We start from the raw sequence: 23,734 nt of genomic DNA on the forward strand, positions 1-23,734 counted from the left end.
GATAAGACCCAGTTTTTTTATCCCACCCACTTACAAAAAATTCATTACCCACCCACTCAAATCCGAAAAGCTGGGTTTTGGCGAACCCTGCATAGAGGACAACGCCGCCATTTCCAGTGATGTTTTTGTAGGTTATTGGGTCCCTGCCATTGGCTGAATTACCAAAATTTGCAGCCAATTATATCGCGAACATAGATGTCGCCCTGCCAATGTCCCTCCCTAAAATATGGAAAAAATCGAGATTTTTTGGATTTTGGTTCCCGCTCTTTGCGGCCACACAACCGAAGTCGCTTTGCCGCCAACAGAACGCCGCGTATCGGCCTTACTAAGCAAAGCTTATATCTAAACACTAGAGTCATCATGCCGGGCGAGGAGAACAAGGAGTTCGACGACGAATTGGTCGACTACGAGGAGGAAGAGGAGACGACGACGGATGCCTCCAAGGCCGCCGCTGAAGGCAAAGACGCCAAGAAGTAAGCAAAAAGATCTCGATATTGCGAAAAGGGGGGAGTGGGAGCCCGAGAGACGGGAGAGCAGCGCCGAGGAGAGAGAGCGACGCCTAGGGAGAAGACGGCGCTTTCTCGCTCGCCTGCCTGCGTGCGGAGGACCTCTTGAGAGGCCGACTATGCCGTCTTTTGACGCGATCGACGCTCTTACCGGCCGCTCATCCGCCCACCCAGCATCTCTCGGAGAGAGGAGGGTTAAAGCCCAGTTTTTTAACACCTTCTTCTGTATCTGTTCCGGGGGAATCGTGATCGCCGGGGAATCTTGTCAACAGGGGCCATTACGTCGGAATCCACAGTTCCGGTTTCCGTGACTTTATTTTGAAGCCTGAGTGCCTGCGCGCCGTCGTGGACTGCGGTTTTGAGCACCCTTCGGAAGGTGAGATCAGTTGCTTGCCTGGGATTACGGGAAAGATGGGATACCACTCGCTAACAAGTTATAATTCTTCTTTTTTGATACATACAGTCCAGCACGAGTGCATCCCCCAGGCCGTGCTCGGCATGGACATCATTTGCCAGGCCAAGTCGGGTATGGGCAAGACTGCTGTCTTCGTGCTTGCTACTCTGCACCAGGTACGAAACTGCTCTATAAGTCTAGCGGCAGTGCTTTTGCTAATACCATTTTTGCGCCCTAGATCGAGCCTGTCGACGGCCAGATCAGCGTCGTGGTCATGTGCCACACCCGTGAACTGGCATTCCAGATCGCCCACGAGTACGAGCGATTCAGCAAGTACCTGGTGGACGTCAAGACCGGCGTATTCTACGGCGGTACGCCCTGTGACCGTGACCTTCGATGGGTCAGTTGCTCACATTTCTGTTATGGTAGGTGTGCCTATTTCGCAGAACCGCGAGGCTCTGAAGAACAACCCGCCCCACATCCTTGTGGGCACTCCCGGTCGTATCCTCGGTCTGCTTCGTGAGAAGACCCTGAAGCTGGACAAGGTGAAACACTTTGTCATGGACGAATGTGACAAGATGCTTGAGGCCATCGGTAAGTCATGCGAGCAAGTTTGTGGAGTTATCGACTCAAACAGTTGATCCTAATGTGTTTTCCGGGCAGACATGCGTCGCGACATCCAGGAGATCTTCAAGGCCACCCCTCACGACAAGCAGGTGATGATGTTCTCGGCTACCCTGAGCAAGGAGATCCGCCCTGTGTGCCGCAAGTTCTGTCAGGACGTAAGTGAACGATTTGCGTTTGAATGCTCGATTGCACTGAACTAATCGATGCTATGTTGGACTGTTTTACTGTGCAGCCGATGGAGATCTACGTTGACGACGAGACGAAGTTGACGCTTCACGGCCTGCAGCAGTACTACATCAAGCTCGAGGAGTCGGAGAAGAATCGCAAGCTGAACGACCTGCTGGATGCGCTTGAGTTTAACCAGGTAGTGATCTTCGTATCCAAGAAGAACCGTGGACGCGAGCTCAACCGCCTGCTGAACGAGTGCAACTTCCCGTCGATCTGTATCACGGCTGACCTATCTCAGGAGGAACGTATCAAGCGCTACAAGAGCTTCAAGGACTTCCAGAAGCGTATCCTGGTAACTACGGACTTGTTTGGTCGTGGTATGGATATCGAGCGTGTCAACATCGTCGTGAACTACGACTTCCCGAACGACAGCGACCAGTACCTCCACCGTGTGGGCCGTGCCGGTCGTTTCGGTACCAAGGGTCTGTCGATTAGTTTCATCTCGTCGGAGGAGGACACGGAGATGCTGGCCAAGGTGCAGTCGCGTTTCGAGGTAAACATCCCGGAGCTTCCCGACCAAATCGATATCTCCACGTACATGAGCACTTAGGCGTACAGCTCTAGTCATGATGGGGGCGATGCAAAGGGAAGAAACTGGAGAAATAGGCAAGAGATTTGTTCAAACCAACCAACGTCGCGTTTTCAAAGCTTTGCTGCTGCTGCTGCGTGGCTGAATGAATATACCGACTGCGGACGGCGCTTTTAATGACTCGGCTTGCGCTGTTTCTACTGGCGTCGTCCCAAGTCGCCGGTTCCAAGTATTACTCTTTTCTCCGTCGCTTCGTCGACCCATCGATATCCTTCATGCCGCTGAGGTGGCTTTTATACTTTTCGCGAATGCCGTCATTGCGCGCCCACAGCGAATCACGACTGGACGTATCTTGGTCTGCCAGATGCGTGTATTTCGTGCTGTAAATCGAATTGTAAACATAACAAATTGGGGAACATTAGAAATGCTTGAAGCAGAAAGATGCATGGCGTTCGAATAATGTTCGTACCGGCCAGCGCGTCCGAAGTTCTTGACCTGCATCACCGTCGGGAGCATCTCCTTGTTGAACTTGTCTTCGAGCGTGGCTTCTGTGGCATCCCGTTTGCGCACATCGTTCTTTGAGCGGATGCTATCGTCGTCCACGTAAAAAGCACCCTTGTGGTAGTATTTCTGCATGAACTTGAGTTTTTTCTTCTCTTTGGGCTCGTTCTTTTTCAATTTACTGCAATTAAAAAAAAAGACTCAGGAACTGTTAGTCGCCGTGGGGTCTCGATGCCTAAACTGAATAGCAATCTTACGCATCCTCGACTGCACGCTCCTCTTCTGTCATGTTACGTCTTCTTTGAGTTTCTTCTTCCTCCTTTCTATGCTGCTCCTTCCGATCTAGGTCACTACAACGGCAAACACACAGGAAAAGTTTAGACTGCAATTACCAGCAATTACAAATCATCGAAAAAGCCGCATACCGTTTGATCCGACGCATTTCGCGGAGTTCCCAGTCGCGATATTCTTGAGCTGGGTCGAGGCCATCCGTATCATCAGGCATCTCCACGTCAGTCGAGTCATCCTTATCGGCCCCGTCCTGCCCGCGCCGAATTTCCTCTGCAACCAAACGACGAGACTCCATTTTTCGCGCCTCCGTCTTCTCCTGCTCCTGCTTCAGGCGGCGTTCCTCTTCTGCTGCCAGTTCTTCTTGACGTTTCACCGTCCCACGGGCCTTTTTAGGTACGAACACAGGCTTCATTAGCTCTTCACCAGGCTCTGAATCATCTGTGTCGGTCTCATACTCCGAGCTGCTACTGCCGCTGCTGCCAGACTCAGAATCACTGTTTTTGGCCTTAGCCACTGGGGCGGCCACTGTGCTACGCTTCACGATCTGTGGCTCCACAGGCTGCCGCATTCCCTTCTTATCAGATAAAATAGGCTGAGTCTCCTCTTCTTTCTGTGCTTCACGGGCCTTCGCCTTATTGCGTAACATGAGACGACGACGGTCAATGTCTGAGTCATCTTCCTCTTCCGAGCTAGAATCTTGCAACGCCTTGGCGACAGCATCGTCACTCGAACCTATTTCGTCTTCAGAAGATGATGGCGCTCTCTCTCTCCGGCTGTCGTTTGCTGCAGGTTTAGTGGCACTCAGGACCTGCGCCTCCACGCGTTTTCGTCCAGTGCTGATCACTGGAACAGCCTTTTGCTGTGCTTTGGTCTTTGAGAACGCACGCACCTTGCTGTTGGCCGTCACAAAACCGCGGTCTTCCTCATAGCCGTGTGCAAAGTTGGGTACCTGTCCTGCTCGATACCGTGTCACCTTTTTGGATGGATCCACCTTTGGCTTCAGTGGCTTGAACTCCTCGGTTTCCTCTCTTAGTAGAATATGAACAGTAGACAGCGGGTAAACACAGGCGGCAATTGCAAGTAGGAGTATGACGTAGGAGCACGTACTTTGTGTTCGTGTGACGCAGCGATTGCGGGTCGCCTGGAGTATCGTCCGGTAGCAGAAGCCCCAGGTCCTTCTTGGTGAAGAGCGACATTTGTGCAAATGCATGAAAATGTGGTATACATGAAAAACACAAATAACTCATATCAGTAAAGAAAATGAAATCCAAATCAGTGCATGAATTGAAAAGATTAATGATCAACAGGTAGTTTTGTATGTTGCAGAGATTCAATGTTAAGCTCTTAAAAGCTTACACCAGCCGCAGTAGCTTGTGAGGGTATTGCAACTTTGAGCATGGCTAACCAAAGAAATATGACTTGACCAATTGCTTTCTTCGATCGGCTGCCCGAAACGACCGTGATCTTGAAAGGACGCGGTGCGAAACGGAGCTCATCAAACCATATTCCGATAAAAAGCTTGAAGCATTAACGATTCAAACGGCAGCGGCAGCGATGGATGATGGCATGAGCGCAAGTGAACTGCGACAGCGCTACGAGCGCGGGGGAAGTGTCCGCGACAGCGACCTCAGTGCGGCCCAATTGCGGTCTAGATATGCTATCCCTGGCAACAGTACGGACACACAAGCGTGTCACGAACGCGCAGGCACACTTTGTAGTCGAGGCTAATCGGGTAATTTTTGTTGTTGTGTACCTGCAGCTTTCAAGGAGAAGCAGTCCGACTCAAACCCTATAATGATCATCGCGGCGGTTGTTGCTTTGGTGATCCTTGCTGGCGCCGCGTACGCATTCTCGGCTCATTAGCTAAGCAACCACCTATCTCTTTAGCCAAACAACGCAACGACGCTGCTGTGATGTACTTCATGAATATGCTTGAACGACTTCAAGAGTTGTTCACGTCGCAAGGTAGAAAAGAAAGAAGGCCGTTTAATATACCCCCAGCGACCTCAATATTTGTTCCCCAGTTTTCATGAAAGTTTTTTAAACAGCTTTTTTAAAACTGTTTTAAACACTTTTAGTATTTTTTTTTAGAAAAAGCAGATGTGTTTTTCTTAACCTCGTGGCAATTTTCAAGTTGCAAGATGGCGTTTCAGACGCCTACATGTATGTCAGCGCTGGGGCTTCCGCAATCGCGACTCCGTGACCGAGATGCCGCTTCTATGAGTGCCAAGGAAGCTGCGCTGTTCCGGCGGCGGCGTGCTATTGCCGGCGTGGTGCTCGTCGCACTGTGTCTGTGTGTCATGATGACCTGGCGCCTCTCCACGCAACTTCCATCGTCTGCGACGTCCGTGGCTTCTCCAAAGCCCACGCTGCATCATACTATATCGCACGAGGTAGACGAGCAAGAGGATTTGGCCATCAAGCACCAGCAGCGAACGACTCGCGGCTTTCGAGATGAGAAACAGATCGTAGTGGTGCTCACTCATTTTCGAGACAGCGACGCGTGCGCCCAAGCGATCGTTGATGCGCGCGCGACGGCATTCCTCCCGCGAGTCCACTTCCGCGTCTTTGAGGAGCTGTATTTGACGCAGGAGCAGACGTGCGTGCAGCGGCTCTGCGAGCTGAAGCCCAAAGACTGCAAGCAATTGCTTCGATCCGGACAGCTTCGCATGCAAAGGAGAGATGCGTCGGGCGCTCTTGGAACGACCGTTGCTCGATACATAGCAGAAGGGATGGTGGAGCACAAATTCGTGAATGACTTTTACCTTTCGGTGGACCCGGCGGTGGTAGTCTTCACAGAGAACTGGGATCTCGAGCTTCTCAAGGAATGGTATAGCGTGGGAAATGATATGGCTATCCTGAGCGTTGCCCCCAAGGCTATTCAACTGCGTGGTCTAACGAACTCGACTGTACTCGTGCAATGCTCAGCGCGCATCCACTCCAAGTCTTCAGACGCAGTGGTGGAATTTAATGCCCCCGAGCCAATGCCACGTCAAGGAGCTGCGCTTCTGTCGCCGGTGCTGCAGACGCAATACTCGGAAGTGTTTCACTTCGGTCCAACTCGAGCACTTTTCGACGTGCGCTCGGACCCCCACACGCCATTGATCTCGGTCGGCCACGAATACGCGCGAGCGACGCGCTTCTGGACTCGCGGCTACGACTTCTATGCACCTAACGAGGACGTACTGTTTGCTCGATACCAGTGGCAGGAGCCTCCACTTCCGATGGCCTCTGGGGCTATCGGCGACGATACAGACATGCAGCAGCAGAGCAGGAAGGACGAAGCCAACCGGCGTATTCGACGGCTGCTCGGACTGCCAGTGTCAGTCCAGGACAGGCAGCTGGAACAGTCCGATATTTTTGCTCTGGGCAGTCAACGATCTATGGAAGCATGGCAGCAGTTTTCCGGTGTGGATCCTCGCGCTGCCTACAATGAGTCCACGACCAACCAATTCTCGCTCTGCGGTGCAATTGCAAGTGGCAAAGTGCATTACGTGCCCTACTAAGTCATCTTGAAGCTGACAAGGATATGTATACATGTAGTAGACGCTCGTTCGTACTCTAAAACAAAAATATGTAATTGGTGGAAATTGAGGAATTCTATAGACTCAAGAGGTAGTGCTATGATTCGCTAAGAAAACGAAAAAGCTCAGTCATCAGCCAATGAGAATGCTTTCACTATGCCTTAAAGCCCAAACTCGAAATCCCGATCGGTGTGAAGGTGGCGGACGCCAAGGGACGACGATGAACGTCGACGTGGTGCGCCAGAAGCTGGTGGACGGTGACCCGGATGCCGTGCTTAAGGAGCTCGTGGACCTGTACCGGCGAGCTGAGATCCTGCACACGCCGCAGCTGGGACGCATCCTCGAGGCGCTTTTCCCTGTCTGGAAGGGACTACTGCAGACCAAGCTGCCGCCGCAGTTGCGTGCCACAACACAGAACCGCTGCCGCAAGGTGTTATTACAGATATTGAACCGATTGCCGAGCAATGAGGCTCTACGGCCGTACGTGGCACAGCTACTGCAGCTGCTCATGGATGTTTTGCAGAAGGACAACGAGGATAATGCACTCATCGCGCTCAAGACGCTGTTCGATCTGCACCGCAACTACCGCCCAGGCTTGCGCAACGAGGTACAACCGTTCCTGGAACTCGTTCAGCTAATGTACAAGAACTTGGAGCCGACTATGAAGAAGCAGTTCAGTGGCCCGCCAGAGACGCACAAGTCTAACAGTACCGTGTCGGCGGCGACAACACCTACTGCTACAAAAACTTCAGTGTCTTCAGCTGCAGCTAATACGGAAGAAGTGAAGGAAGCTGCAACAAGTGGGACAGAAGCCGCGAGTGCCGCTACGACGGAATCGACTCAATCTGAGGCACAGGCACCTCAAACAACGGAGAGTACAAGTGCTGATGAGACTAGCACAAAAACAGCAGCAACAGCAACAGCAACAACAACAGCGACCACGGCAGATCCAACGAAAACAACGCCAGAAGCGCCTGCTACCAGCGTTGCTACTGCTTCTGGTAGCGACGCCATGACGGATGAGCCCATCTGCAGCAACTTGGAATCATTCAAGACTATTTCTGAACTGCCGCTGATCATTATGCTGCTCTTCCAGTGCTATCCAAGCTACATTGAAAGCTATATCCCAGTGCTAGTGCCGTTGATGATGGCAGCTCTGGCATTACGCGCGCCCGACACAGCCGCTACTACCCATCCCTCTCGATATTTGGACTTTTTGGATTGCCAAGTGAAGACGCTGTCTTTTGTGACGTACTTGCTGCGTGGATGTGCTAACCTGATGCGTCCGTTCCAAGATGCTATCTGCGAAAACACTGTGAAGCTTCTTGTCGCCTGCCCAAAAGATGCCTTCGTGTTGCGGAAAGACATTTTTGTGGCTGCGAGACATATCATCTCGACGGATTTTCGGCGGGGATTTTATCCACAACTTGAGCTGCTCATGAATGACGACGTACTTATCGGCAAAGGACGTTGCAGCTTCTATCAGATTCGACCACTGGCATACTCCACGCTAGCAGATATGATTCATCACGTTCGAGACATGCTGACGCTGCCGCAGGTAAGCACCATTGTGGACTTTTACGGCAAGCGTATCCACGACCCGACGCTGCCAATCTCGATACAGACTACTAGTATTCGGCTTCTACTCAACCTCGTCGATATCAGTGCCAAGAATGAGGACACTGACGCATGGAAAGGACGCAATATTCTGTCTCGCATTTTGCTAATTATTTCCGGGAAGTTCGGCACGACACTTGCCAACCTGCCTGTGGCCCTCGCTACGACACTACGCAACAAGTCCAGCGGAGACCGAGGCGATCTATTGGAAGGAGGTGCAATGGATAAAATCAAGCAGTCTAGTCTGCTACCAAAAGAAGTTGTGCAAAAGACGCCGTACGAGAAGAAGCTGGAGAGTCTACTGCTGCCGTACATGCGAGTTCAGCGACCTGCGGATTCTATCTCGGAGGAAGAACCAACTATTCGTGACATTAAGTCACTGCTTCGGACGATGATCCTGGGTATTCGTGCTGTAATTTGGTGTACAGCTAATTATCGAAATCCTCTAGCAAAGGACCTGTCCACCGTTGACGCCACAATAGCAGACGGGAGTGGTATAGCCTCTTTATCGACTTCACAAGGGATTCGATCGGGGCTGAATGTACATTCTATGGACGTTGGAAGTGTTTCTGGTCGCTCGGCTGGAAGTGGAAGTGAACATGTGTATCCTCTGACTGATGACGAACGTCTGCTTATCGCGAAGGTGCTTCGAAACGGACTGCGCTGTTTTATTTTGTACACGTTATCGGAGAACACGTTGTCTGAGGAGAAACAAATGCTGGATCACTTCGCTGGTGCGTTCACCGTTTTAGAAGCAGCAGATTTCAGAGATCTGTTCATCGCAAACATCGAGCTGCTCTATGAGTGTATACTGCAAGATCATGCTATCCTGACGATTCCTCAGCATTTCTTGGCTAACTCAAACGTGAGCTGTTGGTTTGCTGAGATTCTACTAAAGTTTCTGATCACGCAGATGAAGGATCTAAGTGTTGAGGCCGCAGGAGACGTGCCTGATACGAAACGTGTGGATAAGGTGATGGCGATCGAGAACTTGCGGTTTGAAAAGATGCGGCCTGTGCCGCAAGTAGACCGTGCTTCTATCGTACTTCGGTTGTTCAAGATTGTCTTTGGTTCGGTCACATTGTTCAAGTCGAACGAGTCAGCGCTGTTTCCACATTTGCGTACGATTATCGAGTCGTGTTTGAAGCAAGCAACGTTTACGAAGCACTCCGACAATTACTTGTTACTGCTGCGCGCGCTGTTCCGGTCGATCTCGGGCGGAAAGTATGAAAACTTTTACAAGGAGGTCTTCCCGCTGCTGCCGGGTGTGCTATCGGCTTTGATGCGACTACAGAAACATATCGGCAAACCGGCGATGCAAGAAGTTCTTCTGGAGCTGTGCCTGACGATTCCTGCGCGCCTGAGCTCGCTGCTGCAGTACCTTCCGTCTCTTATGAAGTCAGTGGTGCGAGCAATATTGTCGCGTGGTGAACTGGCGTACTTAGGCCTGCGAACACTCGAGTTTTGGGTGGACAATCTGAATCCAGACTTTTTGTATCCGATCATGACTTCCCAGGACCGGCTGTTGACGGAAATAATCGAGGCGCTGAATACGCATCTCATCCCGCCGCCGTATCCGTACGGCGAATTGGCTATGCGGATTTTGGGTAAAATCGGTGGGCGAAATCGTCAGTATCTCATGGATCCGCTAAACCTCGACTACCATGAGCACTCGTTCACGGGGCTAACGTTCACGTTTCAGTGGGGTGGGGATGGTGACAGTATGGATGTTGACATGGAAGGTGATGGTGTCGCACTCGCTTCGGGCGGCAGATTTCCGATGAAGATGGATGTGTTAGTCGCGCAGGCCACCAAAGTACTTCGAACGTATCTGCGACATACATCTGCAGAGCGCAACAACGGCAGTAAAGCTTACTCGCGGCTTGCAGATGTCGATGAGTTTGAGGAAGGCGAAAACCTGGCGAGACCGTCGTTCTTGCTGGAAAAAGACGACAAGACGCTTCAGTTGGAGACAGATACGATGGCGAAAATCCGTGGATCAATTTTGCAGCACAAGCGCTGTGCATTTATGTTTGTTTCTCGCACGGCTGTAGTATCTCTCAATGTTAACTACGCTGATCATGAGGCGGTTGAAGCAGACGCTGGAGACGCAGGTGCTCACCATGTAGAGCCCATGCGGAAGGTGATGTCGCTAGAGGCTTTGCGAGCTACACGCTCGCAGTTACTGGAGGTCTTGTTCGAGACAGTAGTGGATGTTGACGTGGGTACGGAGGCGAGAAAAGTGCTAATGGCTATGGCGGGACACTTGACAGTGCTAGCCTTGGCCAATTGTTCACGCGATTCACCTGACTTCGCTGTGCTATCATCGCTGCATGCGTCAACACTGTATGCAGCGACAAGAGGTTTATCACCTGGACGGCATTTGGCGACAACGAAACGGATCGAAACACTGCGCCAAGCAGCGTACGGTACCTCGAAAATGATGGGAGCAGATGTGACGAACGACTTCTATTCGTTTGTGCAAGCTGTCTTGGATGCGCTGAGCTCGCCTGACCAACACGTCGTGGATGCAGCGAAAGAGGTTGCCACATTTATCGTCAAGACAACCATTGCTCGGTTCGACTCACTGCAGTTGGCCGTGGAGCGCGGAGGTGCATTGTTTAACTGCATGTGTGAAGTCTTTTCGCATGGATGCTACGATAAAGGAAGCTGGCGCCAGAAACTTGGTGGTGCGATTGGACTCCAGCTTCTTGTGAATTTGTTGGAACCTCAGTGGTGTCATGAAAATGAGCTTACTATTGTCAAGGCATTATTCTTCGTACTATCAGATCACCCCCCAGAAGTGAGTGCGACTGTTAGTTCTGAAACTGGTGAGACACTGGTGGATGTGGTGAGGACTGCTTGGAAGGTTCGTTCGGGATACGCGGAGCAGCTTGGTGACGATGATTCCAAGAAAAAAGACTTCATGTCATGCGTTGCCTTCCAGGATACAGAGGTGTTCCAGATGCTTGTGGTGGAGTTCCTGAGTCCAAAGGCGCCAACGCGACAGTATGCCAAGCAGTGCATTAATACGATTGCGTCACTCCAGGAAACTACGGCTTCAGCGTTGCTGTACCCGTACAACCAGCTGATCAGCAAACAGGTCACTGGGTGCAATCTCCGGATGCTGCCCAGCAACACTAGGACAGGTTATGTTGATTCCATGGCGTACGCGTTGTCACTGAAGCCACCAATCTTCTCGTTGACGAAAGAAATTATGGTATTCCTGCAAGAGGTATGGAAGCTGATTTCGGAGGACTCCCAACGCGACGGAGTAACGATGATAGGGGCTGAGAGTCCTAGTAATGCTGGAGGTGCGACGACAGGGATCCCAAGCTCAGGTGTATCGGCTCAGGAGTACCCGTTTGGGCTTTCACAAGCTTGTGAACTGCGTATTGCGGCTGCGAAGCTCCTTCGGTCAGCATTTCTTGCAGCACCCAACGACCTGAATCAGCACCCTGAGTACCGTAATCGCTTCGTGGGTGTGTTTTTCCGATACCTGACCGGTCAGCCCCCAGAACTGGTGCAGGTAGCTCAGGATGCGCTAACGGACGTCATTCAGCTGAACAAGCAGAACAAGGATGTGTTTCTTCCCAAGGAGCTTCTGCAGCAGTGCTTGCGGCCGGTGCTTCTTAATTTGGCAGACTATCGGAAGCTGAACTTGCCGCTACTAGAAGGATTGTCACGTTTGCTGACACTGCTCAGCAGTTGTTTCAACGTTACGCTTGGGGAGAAGCTGTTGGAGCACCTGAAGCAGTGGCGTGATCCAGAGCGTATCATTAAAGCTGGAATTTGGAAGCGAGGTGAGGAGCCTGCCGTTGCAGCAGCGATAGTGGATCTGTTTCACCTGCTACCTCCGAACGATGCGTTCTTGGAGCCACTCATTAATTGCGTGGTGGACCTGGAGGCTGTATTACCGAAGTATGGAAGCTACGGCAAGATGAGCTCACCGTATCGAATTCCTCTGACGCGTTTCTTGAATCGTTACGCGTCCATGACCGTATCATTCTTTCTGAAGCGCGAGCATTTGATTGAAGTAAAGTACTCGTCGCTCTTCCAGCAGCTCGTCAAGCTACCGGAAGCAGCCCCTCTTCACGCAGTCCTTATCGGCAACGGTGGAGCACAGTCGCTGGTAGACGCGACGTTTAATGCAGCGCTAAAGATTAATGCCTCTGGTGTCGGGGAAGTGAAGGGCGGCGTTGATGTGTCAAGTGACGCCAAGATGCAGGCTCAGATTCAACTGAATGCGCAGAAAGCGGCAGCGCAGGCAGTTGCGACCGCCCAAGCCCAAGGGATGACAGCATCTGCGGCGGAGGCTCGCGGTGTGCAAGCTCGTGCGGCGTATGTAGTGAAGGCGCAGGCCCAAGTGAACGCGCAGCAGGCATTGAAGGTGCAGTCTCAAGTTCAGATTCAGGCTAACGCGCAAAAGCTGCACGCGCAGACTCTAGCAGCAGCGCAGGCACAAGGATTGTCGCTGGTTCAAGCCCAAGCTAAAGCTCAGTTCGCCAGCAAAGACTACATCGCCAAAGCCCAGAGTCATATTTCGTCAGCAGCTATGCAAGCTCCGTTGCCTAATCCTGCGATGAGCTCGCTGGTCACGCAGCAGCAAGCCCAGCAGCTGCAAGCTCAAATTCAAGTGAATGCTCAGAAAGTGCATGCTCAAGCACTTGCGACGGCGCAAGCACAGGGATTGAAGCCGATACAAGCGCAGGAAAAGGCGAAGCAAGCGCAAGCGACGTACGTGCACCGTGCGAATGCTCAAGCTCAGGCAAAGATCGCTCGTGCGCAGAGCCAAGGCCTGACGCCATCGCTGGGTTTGGGAAGCAACACAGCTGCTACTAGCGGTGGGCCCTTCGCGTCTAAGGCTCAACAAGAAGCGCTGGAGCTGCATTACCAGGGATTGCGACTTGTTCGATCAATAAGCAAGCTGCATCCGACGTGGTTGGCGTCGCAGACTGTGATAGTCGATGCTTTGCGGAAGCTGTGGCGGTCGTCAGCTCGTGTTCAGCGACTTGTTGCTCAAGATCGCCTGCCGATCAAATTTCATCTCGAATCGAAACTGCTGATCAAGTGCATGATCACATACAGCCGTGCGAAACCAGAAGACGCGCAAGTGCTGTTGGACATGGTGTCTGTGTTCTTGCACCGAACACCCTTCGACTTCAGCTTCCTGCAAACATTCTATCGCGAGGAGGTTGCAACCAAGTACAGCGCTGCAAACAAATGCAACCTCATCCGGTTGTTCCTACGAATGCTTCGCGAACCTGGTGCGTCCGAGGAGCTCAAGGTGCATGCTGTTCAGCTGTTGATCATGCCCGTGCTGACTACATCGTTCGAAGACACGGGCGTGGACAATATCGACGTCATGGACCTCGACACAGTCATGTGGATGCTGCGAGAGATTTTGGCGAGCAAAGAGTATTCACCGGACGCGATGCAGAGTCTCCGAATTGAATTGCTTAAGCTTGGTACGTTGCTCATTCAGCACATGAGCAAATACGTTACGGACCACCGAAAGGAAGTCATCAAGTTTGCATGGAACCATTTGAAGGCACACGATCTGACGTCGAAGCTGTGGGCGTATGTGAATGTGTGTCGCTTCATCTCAGTGTATGATACTCCGCCCAAAATTGTGCTGCAAGTGTATGTCGCACTATTGCGCACACATGAGATGGATGCGCGTTTCCTCGTACGCAAGGCATTCGACATCCTTCTGCCCGCTTTGCCAAGTCGCTTACCGTCCAATGAGTTTATCAAGGCGATCAAGTGGACGAAGAAGATTGCTTACGAAGAAGGCCACGTACTTGGACAGCTTGTGCACATTTGGTTCTTGATTGTTCGACACCCAGCCCTGTTTTATCCGTTCCGCGGCCAGTTCGTTCCTTTGATGGTGAACTCGCTGAACCGCTTGGCGATTCCTCCTAGCAGTACGCCAGACAACCGGAGACTTGCTGTGAATATCGTGGATTTGGTCATTTCGTGGGAGCAGACGCGTCAGGACCGACTGGCGATACGGACAGCTTCTTCGACGCCCAAGACGACTACGCCAAGTGGAGAGTTAAAGCGAAGTCCGTCCGCCATGAGCGCAGCTTCAGAGAAATCCCCAGATGACCACGCTGCAAAGAAGAGGAAAGTAATGACAACTGAAGGAGCTGATACAGCGGAGGCAAAGGTGGTAGATACCCAGTCGAGTACTAAAACGGATGGGTCTACGTCGCTGCAGATTCAAGTGCCAGCACAGACCAGGTCTGGCCAACAGCAAGGACAAACGGCGGCGTCTCCTTCTTCGGAGGCCAATAGAGCTGCAAACAATGAGGACGACTTCGAGCTGAGTGGCGCGATGGTGGATCTGGTGATCAACTTTGCTTTCCGTTTTGCTCTTGCGTCTGCGGATAAGCAGGAGACGAGTCGATTGGCAAAAACTTGCGGTGAGCTGTTCGACAAGGCACTTCGTCTGTGGCCGTCTGCATCGATCCGCTTTTCGCTCTTCGACAAGCTTATCGCTGTCACCGCGGAGACAGTGATTCGGCAACAGCAACAGCTGCAGGCAAGTATGAGCGCTGCTGCGGCGGCTGCTGCTGGAGGAGCAGGACAACAAGTTTCAATTCCGGCACCACCGCCACCGACAGTGATGCCCCCGTTCTTTGTTGTTCCGAAGGGAGCGCCCTTGTCGTCGCTGGCGATTCTGGACGCTGTTCTGGGCATCTTGAACTCCTTAATCACCCCGGAGGTTGTTACCAAGTCTAAGCGTCCAGTACCGTATGTGATTCAGTACGCACCACGTATTATGAAGTTGCTGGAGCCGTGCTTCGACCGCCAGAACCATGAAATCCAAGCGAGCTTGATTAAGTTTCTACGGCGGATGGCGGAGGTACGCACTGCTTTATTGTTCAGGGAACATTCCCAATGTGCTAACCTCTTCATTGTTCTTACTATGCTTGATGTTTGTGCAGCTGTATCCTCCGTCTCGTGCTCCCCAACCTTTGGTTGTGTGCAAGTTCTATCCGTGGCTTCGCGAGATTGTCAACGAGCGACTTGTGAATGCGGCAATCTTCCAGCAAGATGTAGGCGCAGGTGGTGTGGCCTTGTCTGGGGGATCAGGTGCTTTAGCATCAAAGGCCAAGGGGAAAACCGCAACACAGGCTGCTGCTGGAATAAAATCTGAGAAGCAGGGAGGAGCAGGAAGCAATTCTGCGGCGGGTCATGCTGCAGACAAACATCAGAAGGACCCGAGTGGCATCAATCCGTTGATCAACCATGAGGCAGCACGTATGCGCTTGCTGTTTTCGCAACATCCGCGGGTGGTCGTGTCGCCTTCAAGTTTTCCTGGTGAATTTACTCTCAAGTTGCTGAGCGGTCTGGCCGAAATCACTCCTGAGTTCGTGGATCACTTTGCCCCAGCACTGCTAAAGCTGGCGCAGAGATTCACGCGTGAACATCTGATTCAATCGGCGGCTAGCTCGGGTGGAAGTTCTCACGGTGTAAAGCATGGAGGAACCAACGGTACTGCTATGGGTGTGGAAAGTGGACAAGCAGTTGTGGACTCGTTTGGACGCAATCGCGTGATGGCCACGCCGTCGTTGGCAATCGTAAACGAATGGAATCAAATGCAGGCGGGACGATCAAACCTAGCAGTGAATAATGTCGTGCGGCATGTCGTGAAGAAACGCGAGGTTCCAGTAGAGAAGGTTTTGTCGAAGAAGAAGGCCAGTGTCAACGATTCGCTAGGAAATGATGCGGCAAATTCTAAGCCTGGGAACGCGATGAAGAAGAAGTTGGGAACTGCTGTAAACCAAGTCGCAGTGCGAGGTGGGTTTGCTGGCGGCAGTGGCAAAAGGCCGATTGAACTACTTGTCTTGTGCTATGCGCTGTTGGCCAAGTGCACGTTTACAGCTGCTGAGCACCGTCGTCTGTACACGAACTTGCTGGTGCACTGCCTGGAAGGATCATACAACATCCCGCTTCTGCTGCAAATCACGAGGATTGTGGCGAAGATGATTGCTTCTACAGACCCACGTCACCAGGTTTTGTCAACAAAAGACAAGATGACTTTGCTGAGCAAGATGGCGACGTTCGACCGACTGAATGAGATCTCTGCTCTTTCTCTAAATGAGGAGTACTACCAGCTAGTTCTCAAGCTTTGCGAACCACCGTCTGGAGACACTAAACAGCAAGCGCCTCAGCTGCATCTGAGTCCTACGCCTCAGAGTCATAGCCTCACGACGCATTTCATGGCAGGCTTACTTGCTCCATATCCAGCGACACGGGAGAAGTTCCTGCAAATCTTCTTCGCGGTTACTGGTTCTGGGCCCGCCGCACGACTCCAGCTTGTGTTGCGTCAAGATTGGCAAGCTTGTGGAACTAGATACTGGCCTGTGATTGCGATTGAGACGGTAATGGCGGCAATCGCCCCGAGCGCGTCTCCTACTGTTACCACGATGCTGTCTTCAGAGAATGCAACTCGAGGAAACGCTCCAGACGACGGCGACTTCCTGGGGGCCTATGGCCAGGTGAAGACATCAGAGCTCACGTTGGCTTTGCGTGACTTAGCCCATATCGATTTGGAGCTAGCCAAGGAGCTGTGGGTGAATTTGTTCAGCGCAGCGTGGAGATTACTGAAGCAGGCGGATCAAACGCAAGTGTCTAGTCAACTGTTGAAGATTTTGGCCTCTAAGTACAACAAGCGCGATCTGAATGTGCCACTCGGTGCGTCTACGCCCCGTCGCACAAATGTGGTCCAAACTCTGATGAAGGGCATTGTGAGTACTAGCCCAACTGCTCCAGTAATGACACCGGAGCTTGTGCTGCACATTGCATCGGCCTACGACGTGTGGAGCTGTGCTACGAGATTGTGTGAGTTCCAGGTCGAGAAATCTGACTTGAGTGTTGAGAGCAGACTGCGGTGGATTGAGGCCCTCAGTGCTATCTACAAGCAGCTGAGTGAGGATGATCTTCGTATTGGATTGAGTCTTGAAAACATTGCACAGCCCGAGACGCGCACAGCGCTGACTCTGGAAGCGCTTGGCTGTGTGCACGAAGCACAGGAGGAGTATTTCCGCGCATTATCCAAAGCTCAAAGTGCTCGTGTAAGCGTCGAGGATGTGAACCTGTTCGAGCTGAGATTGTGGGAGGAGCGCTGGGTGGGGTGTGCCAAGCAGTTGTGCCAATGGCAGCTCATGAATGACTTTGCCAAGTCGACACAGAATCAAGAACTGCTATTGGACTGTGCGTGGAAACGCGGAGACTGGGCTTCAGCAAAGCAATTGCTATTGGCGCCATCGATGCAGTCGTCGGCAGAGCTCGGATGTCCTCAGACCCGTCTACAGCGGCTGTATATTTCGATCCTTGATGCAGATAAGCGCGGTGCAATCGACACGCTGGCTTCGCAAACTGCCGAGTTGGCGTTGCATCAATGGCAAGGACTGCCGCGTATCCTGTCTCGTGCGCACTTGCCGCTAATGCATTTGTTCCACAAGTTTGTGGAGGTGAAAGAGTCGATCCAGATGATGGAAGATATAAAGTCTGCAAGCGCACAGCACGCATCGCTGCCGAACCTCAAGCCGTCCATTAATACGTGGCGGGAGCGCTTGCCGAACAAGTGGGAGCCTATTCTTCTGTGGGATGATATCCTCACGTGGAGGTCGCACATGTTCCAAGTGGTCAAGACTACGTTTGCGTGGAGTGACGCTCAGGTACTTGCTTGCATGCATGACAGTCCGTGGTCTGTTATCAAGCTTGCGCACACTGCACGTAAGCAACGACTTCCCGATGTGTGCCTCGGTGCTCTAGCAAAGCTGTACTCGGTTCCAGCCATGGACGTACAGGACGCGTTCTCAAAGCTTCGCGAACAAGTGAGTATCTGCTACGAGAGTGCCACGGAGTACTCTGGCGGATTGAGTATTCTGAACACGACCAACCTGGACTACTTCAGCTTGCGACAAAAGGCGGAGATGTTCAGATTGAAGGCACTTTTCTTGGAGGCACAGGGATCTCTTGGTGAAGCCAACAAGACGTTCTCGCATTGCTTGCAGATTTGTGATAGTTACGGCAAAGGATGGCTTTCGTGGGGACATTACTGCTACCGACTGTTTCTCGTGCGGAAAGATCTCGCTTTGGCTTCGCAGACCATCGCATGCTACCTGCAGGCTATTCACCACCGCTGTAACTCAGCACGACTCATGATCGCGCGTGTGTTGTGGCTGCTGAACTTGGACGACCGACGAGGAGTACTTATTCAAGCCTTCGAGACGCACGGAAAGCAGTTGCCGATTTGGATTTGGATCATCTGGATCCCGCAGTTGCTTATGGCACTCGGTCGGCCAGAGGCACCCCAGATTCGAGGTTTGTTACGTGGCCTCTCTGCAAAATTCCCGCAGGCGCTGTATTATACAATGCGAGCATTCTTCCTGGAGAACCGTGACAACGCAATGCTTACCAACCAGCAGTTAGCGTCGGGTGTGTCGCCTTCTGCAAGTGCGTCGTCTCCGGCTGGATCGCGTACGTACTACAGGACCAAGTCGGGACATGTTGTTGGCGTTCCGATCACCATGCCAGTCGCTCAGGTTCAAGAAGTTCCAGGCCTCGTCGGACCCCCTCGACCATCTCCTGCTGCTTTCAACGCATCGCCTAGTGTTGTCTTGACACTGGAAGCTTGGACTGAAAAGATTCGAAGTAACGGCGGCGATGGACATTCGTTGAAGGCTGAAGTTGGTCCCGTGCAGTACACCGAAGACCTGTTGAACTTCTTGCGCAGATCACACGACTCGCTTACGTTTGAAATGGAGTGCATGCTGGAAGAGATGATCACCCGATTCCGACCAGAGCCTGAAGAAGAGCTTCTTACAGCTGTCCACGCGCTGTTATTAAAGTGTTATCAGCTACCGAGACTAACGAAGACGGAACCTGTACCGAAGATGTTGCGTGCTGCACTGGCGAGAGTCTGTCGCAAACTCTTCGTGCTGCTGCCTCACCAGAAGAACGAGAAACATGAGGCATTTGTGGAGGAATTCAAGGCGGCATTTGAACGCGACTTTACACCTCTCGAGGATGACGACACGCAGCAACACGACGGAGCTGCCACGACGCTCTATAATATCATGAACCGTTTGAAGAGATGGAAGGGTCTCTTGCAGTTGCGTGTTAAAAAGGTGGGCAAACGGAACGCTGGTAAGCTGTACCTGGAACAATGCAGCCGTCATTTGATGGAGCTTAGTAGCTCAAACATGGAGGTGCCGGGCCAGTACGTGTCGGACAGTGAGCCCATCAAGGATCTACATGCTCGCATCCAACACTTCAAGAGTACGGTGGATGTTCTACTGCGGAATGGATTTACTCAGCGACGTGTGGCGATGGGCGGTAGTGACGGTCGGACCTACTACTTCTTGGTGCAGTACGCGATGACACACATCACCCGCACAGATGAACGGATGATGCAGATGTATTTGCTACTGAATCGATTGCTACTCCGCCACAAGGAAACCAAGAAGCGCAATACGGTCTTCCACGTGCCAAAGGTGATTCCACTGACGCCGCGAGTACGACTGCTCGAGGACAACCGCGATTTCATCACGCTGGGAGAAATCTACGAGCTGGACTGCCAGATTGAGAACAAGGATCCAGATCTCCCGGTTGAACTCTATCGCGAGCGTGTTAGCGAGGCGTACGCTGCTGTGGGGGCAGGAAACGACTCCAGCAAGCAGGAAGAGGAACGTGTTGCGCAGGCTAAAGCTCGTGCTTTCCATGAAATCTGCAGCGAGCATGTACCTGAGACACTTTTGGCCAAGTACGTGCACGGCATTTCCGAGCACAGCGATGCGTATTTCCAGTTCCGCAGCGAGTTTACTAAGCATCTCGCGCTCTCGAGCTTCCTGTCGTATGCGCTGTTTGTTGGTGACCGCGCCCCACATCGTGTACTGTTCTCACGACGTACAGGTCGCGTGGTGAGCACTGAGTTGCGTCCGGGATATGCGAGTAGTGGAATCTTGGAAGCGGCGACGACGATGCCATTCCGTCTTACGCGTAACCTTCACAGTTTTATGACGCGAGCGGGTGTTCAGGGACCGTTTAGCGTGGGGATGACGGCAGCTGCAGAAGCTCTGATGAGCGAGGAGGACATCCTGAGCAACCAGCTGTGTCTCTTCTTCAGAGACGACTTGCTGTCGTGGCATGCGTCGAAAACCCGACTTCTCTCTCTTGATCCACAAGGCACTGGGCGCACGTCATCGTCTGGCGGATCGTCCGGTGCAGCTTCGCCTGCGCAGCGTCGCGTGGAGTCTCAGGTTCAACAGCGTGTGGAGGCCAATGTGAGTCTCGTGCTCGAGAGGATCCGCGGTGTCTCGCTCAAGAAGGAGAATGTCGAATCTCCGAGAGGAATGAACGTGCAAGAATTGTTGGAGATTGCTACGAGTCCAGAGCGCCAGCAGGATATGTATCCGACGTGGTCCCCATGGCTGTAAGTGATCAATTTGTAGGGTGCGTATTGCATGTGCACAGATTTAAGTTGTGAAAAGCACTTTGACAAACAACCGTGTTGGAATAAATACTACCTACCTCAACGTACAGAGAAATACAAACGCTGATAATCCTGTGCTCGAGCCGCAATCCTGTTGAGCATTGCGTGTGTAAGAGCGATCACAGTCGTCAAGAGCAAAAAGAAGAGAGCCATATCTGTTGGCTCACGCTGGAAAAGCCACCGAGAAAGCACCGCAACGAGAGAAAGAGCGGTCGTGTAACCCAGCGCTTCAGCTAACGAGATGGCACCTTGCACTGTACCAGTCCAACGGCGGGACGATGATCCGAAAGACCCTCGTACTAGATCATGGCATGCTTCCTGGAAGCTCACACGAAAGAGTGCGTCGGACGCACCTAGCAAGATCATGTATGGCGACGTCCAGATGAACGTAAATTCCGAGTGCACAGCTCCACAACTGCGTGACAACACGAAAGGGCTCACCAGTGCTTGACGACGGTAAAGTTCCACCACACTTGATAGAAACACGCTGACAAGGTAGAGCAGCATCGCGAAGCACATTCGTGTCACCGGTGGACACGACGCCAATGATGGAAGCAGCTGCAGAGAGAGCGATTGCTTCCAGGAATTCTGGACAGCGGTCACAGGCGTCCGTGGTGAGAATATATTGGCTTTAATCGACGCAAGTTCGGAGCCGATAGGCTCAGGATTTGGCGGAGTCTTGTTCAGCACTCGAAAGAGACCGATAAAAACCAGAGACGACGTTCCAACCGCAGTGCCCAGCAACTCCGGATTGAAGTATGTACTGATAGTGCCCGGAATCAATAACCGAGTTTGACAAACTTGAGCCAACATGGACGAGTACAGTTGCGCACGTAGGAATGCAACACATCCCGACACACAGATAAAGGCGACCGCAAAAATCGCCAAGTAAAGCTGACGGGAGCGTAAACCTAGACGACGGCTCACGCGAACAAGATGTTTTTTCGTTGGATTCAGTTGCCGTGAGCTCGCAACCATTGTAAGTAGCCAGCCCGTCACGGTAAGCAAGAACGCTACCAAACGAACAGGAAGTGAAAATCGGGTAGCCAGGAGCACCGCCACCAAGGAAAACCCGGCACCAATCAATGTCATTAGCACGAACGCTAGCAGCGCATAGCCCACCAACACGCGGTTGCACAGACGCACCAGATTCGTCCAGCTCCAGGTCCAAATAGTTTCATTTGAAGAGGTGAAACTCTGCTCCAAAGTAGCAAGCTTCCGCTCGAGTTTCTCTTCATCGGTGCAGCCCGTATGCATGTTAGACTCATCACTGTGACTGTAGTTCCACGATTGAAAGCAAAAGTAGATGAGAGATGCCATCAGGCCGAAGCTCATTAGAAGCAAACAGTGAAACCCACGCGAGTCCACAGTCGTCTGTTCATTGTCGGCTGAAAACGTTTCCACATCCACCAACACAAAGTAATATCCCTGCACAAGTGTAGAGCCCGCTAACCTCGCCGCAAAGCAGACAGTAAAGAAATTGTGACTTCCAGAGTCATAATGCTGCTGCTGCTCATCAGACATTGTACTTGAGACATCGGATAGGTATGACGCTTCACTTTCTGCTGAGCTTTCACTTTCTTCTTCGTCTTCGCTGCTACTGCTGCAGTATTCAGGTGAAAGAGGTGTGTGTACAGTCTCTAAGCCAAACAACTTTGATTCTACACCCAAAGCGATCACATTAGGGCACACGATACCGTGTGCGACTCCGGCACACAATAAGCCCGAGACCATACTTACTAGAGACACCAGCGACGACATCTGAAAGGCTGCAACATGAAACGCCAAAACAGCAATACCCCACAGCACAGCAGTGCGCCGTAAAAGTAGCACTCGATCTCGCACGAGATCACCGGCCAAACCGCCGAAGAAATGAATTAAACCAGCAAATGTCCAGCTTAGCAGCAACACTATTCCAAAGGGGTACATGTCGACTTGCAAGAACTGTCGTAGCTCCGAACTGAAGTTAAATATCGCACAATGCAGCACCGCAGTACTGGAAAACAGTATCAAATAGACCACAGACTCATTTATCTGGAAACCAAATTGTGCTTCACGGCTAGCAACGAGAGGACTGGATAATACTTCAAGTTCCAATTTGTGAGCCTCCTCCTCCATGTGCACTTTCAGCTCGAGTTGGCTCTCCGTGCTGCACAATTTGCTCTCAAAGTCTCGCTTTGGTCTGCTCGCGTTCATGCCAGGTACAAAGGAAGCCACGGGTTTTAACGGCGGTAATTTAGGTGTCGAGCTTGATTGGTGCTCAAACGCACTGGCTGCATTCACACCCACATCTACGTGCTCTTCGTCTTGTAATCGTCTCTCTAGATCCCATTTCCGTCTGTTCGCTTCCACTTCATCTGCAGACGGGATAACAGGATTAATTGCGAAAGGGTTCAAACTATCTAGCTTCCGTCTCAGACCACTTTTTAGCTGTACATTCATGGCACCGACTGACGCATCGTGTAGCCTCCTCTCTAGGTCCCATTTACGTCGATTAGCCTCCACCTCGGACGCCGGGGGATCAACAGGCTTGATCGCCATCGTACGAGGGTTCAAAGCCGGTAATTTTCTCGTTTGACAGCTTTGTTCAGATCCGCTAGCAGCATTTACTGGTGCATCGCTTCGGTGTGTTTCATTCAATCGTCGTTCAAGGTCCCATTTCAGTTGATTAGCCTCTACTTCAGCCACAGAGGGGACGGTGGGAGTCATCTTCATCGCAAAAGGATTCAAGCTCTGGAGCTTTCTTCTCAGATCACGTTTGCGATCGGAGCCGCCGATAGAATCCACCGATATTCCACTCGGCACTGAGTCCTGCAATCGTCTCTCCAGGTTCCATTTCCTTCGATTTGCTTTTACCTCAGCCGTGGTAGGAGCAACGGGTCTCACATTGTGCTTCCGTTCTAGTCCACTTGCTTCTTCTGAGTTAATTTTTCGATCGGCATCTTGTAACTTTCTCTCCAAATCCCATTTTCTTCGATTGGCTTCAATCTCACCCCTCGAAGGTGC

At 51.9% G+C, this 23,734-nt stretch overlaps 5 protein-coding genes across 5 annotated transcripts; 3 read left to right on the forward strand and 2 right to left on the reverse strand.

Annotated features, from left to right (window-relative positions):
* Window positions 1-360: 360 nt before the first annotated feature.
* On the forward strand, window positions 361-2,305 carry PITG_03568 (DEAD/DEAH box RNA helicase, putative; the record flags this gene model as incomplete). The annotated part of the gene is made up of 8 exons (XM_002906582.1): window positions 361-473; window positions 550-630; window positions 779-882; window positions 970-1,076; window positions 1,139-1,271; window positions 1,330-1,494; window positions 1,564-1,682; window positions 1,760-2,305. The coding sequence occupies 8 exons, from the start codon at window positions 361-363 to the stop codon at window positions 2,303-2,305; spliced, it is 1,368 nt and encodes a 455-aa protein (XP_002906628.1).
* Window positions 2,306-2,619: 314 nt separating this feature from the next.
* Window positions 2,620-4,272, reverse strand: PITG_03569 (uncharacterized protein; the record flags this gene model as incomplete). The annotated part of the gene is made up of 4 exons (XM_002906583.1): window positions 2,620-2,641; window positions 2,754-2,966; window positions 3,211-4,104; window positions 4,184-4,272. 4 exons carry the CDS (start codon window positions 4,270-4,272, stop codon window positions 2,620-2,622), a joined length of 1,218 nt encoding a protein of 405 aa, XP_002906629.1.
* A 945-nt stretch (window positions 4,273-5,217) lies between these two features.
* Window positions 5,218-6,582, forward strand: PITG_03570 (uncharacterized protein; the record flags this gene model as incomplete). Its single annotated transcript, XM_002906584.1, has 2 exons — window positions 5,218-5,424; window positions 5,509-6,582. The coding sequence occupies 2 exons, from the start codon at window positions 5,218-5,220 to the stop codon at window positions 6,580-6,582; spliced, it is 1,281 nt and encodes a 426-aa protein (XP_002906630.1).
* Window positions 6,583-6,820: 238 nt separating this feature from the next.
* On the forward strand, window positions 6,821-20,672 carry PITG_03571 (phosphatidylinositol kinase (PIK-L3); the record flags this gene model as incomplete). The annotated part of the gene is made up of 2 exons (XM_002906585.1): window positions 6,821-15,088; window positions 15,171-20,672. The coding sequence occupies 2 exons, from the start codon at window positions 6,821-6,823 to the stop codon at window positions 20,670-20,672; spliced, it is 13,770 nt and encodes a 4,589-aa protein (XP_002906631.1).
* A 95-nt stretch (window positions 20,673-20,767) lies between these two features.
* On the reverse strand, window positions 20,768-22,846 carry PITG_03572 (uncharacterized protein; the record flags this gene model as incomplete). The annotated part of the gene is made up of 4 exons (XM_002906586.1): window positions 20,768-21,286; window positions 21,419-21,923; window positions 21,993-22,298; window positions 22,380-22,846. 4 exons carry the CDS (start codon window positions 22,844-22,846, stop codon window positions 20,768-20,770), a joined length of 1,797 nt encoding a protein of 598 aa, XP_002906632.1.
* Between the last annotated feature and the right edge of the window lie 888 nt (window positions 22,847-23,734).

Source organism: Phytophthora infestans, genomic scaffold (genome assembly GCF_000142945.1).
Source record: "Phytophthora infestans T30-4 supercont1.4 genomic scaffold, whole genome shotgun sequence".
NCBI classification, from domain to species: Eukaryota; Oomycota; class Peronosporomycetes; order Peronosporales; family Peronosporaceae; genus Phytophthora; species Phytophthora infestans.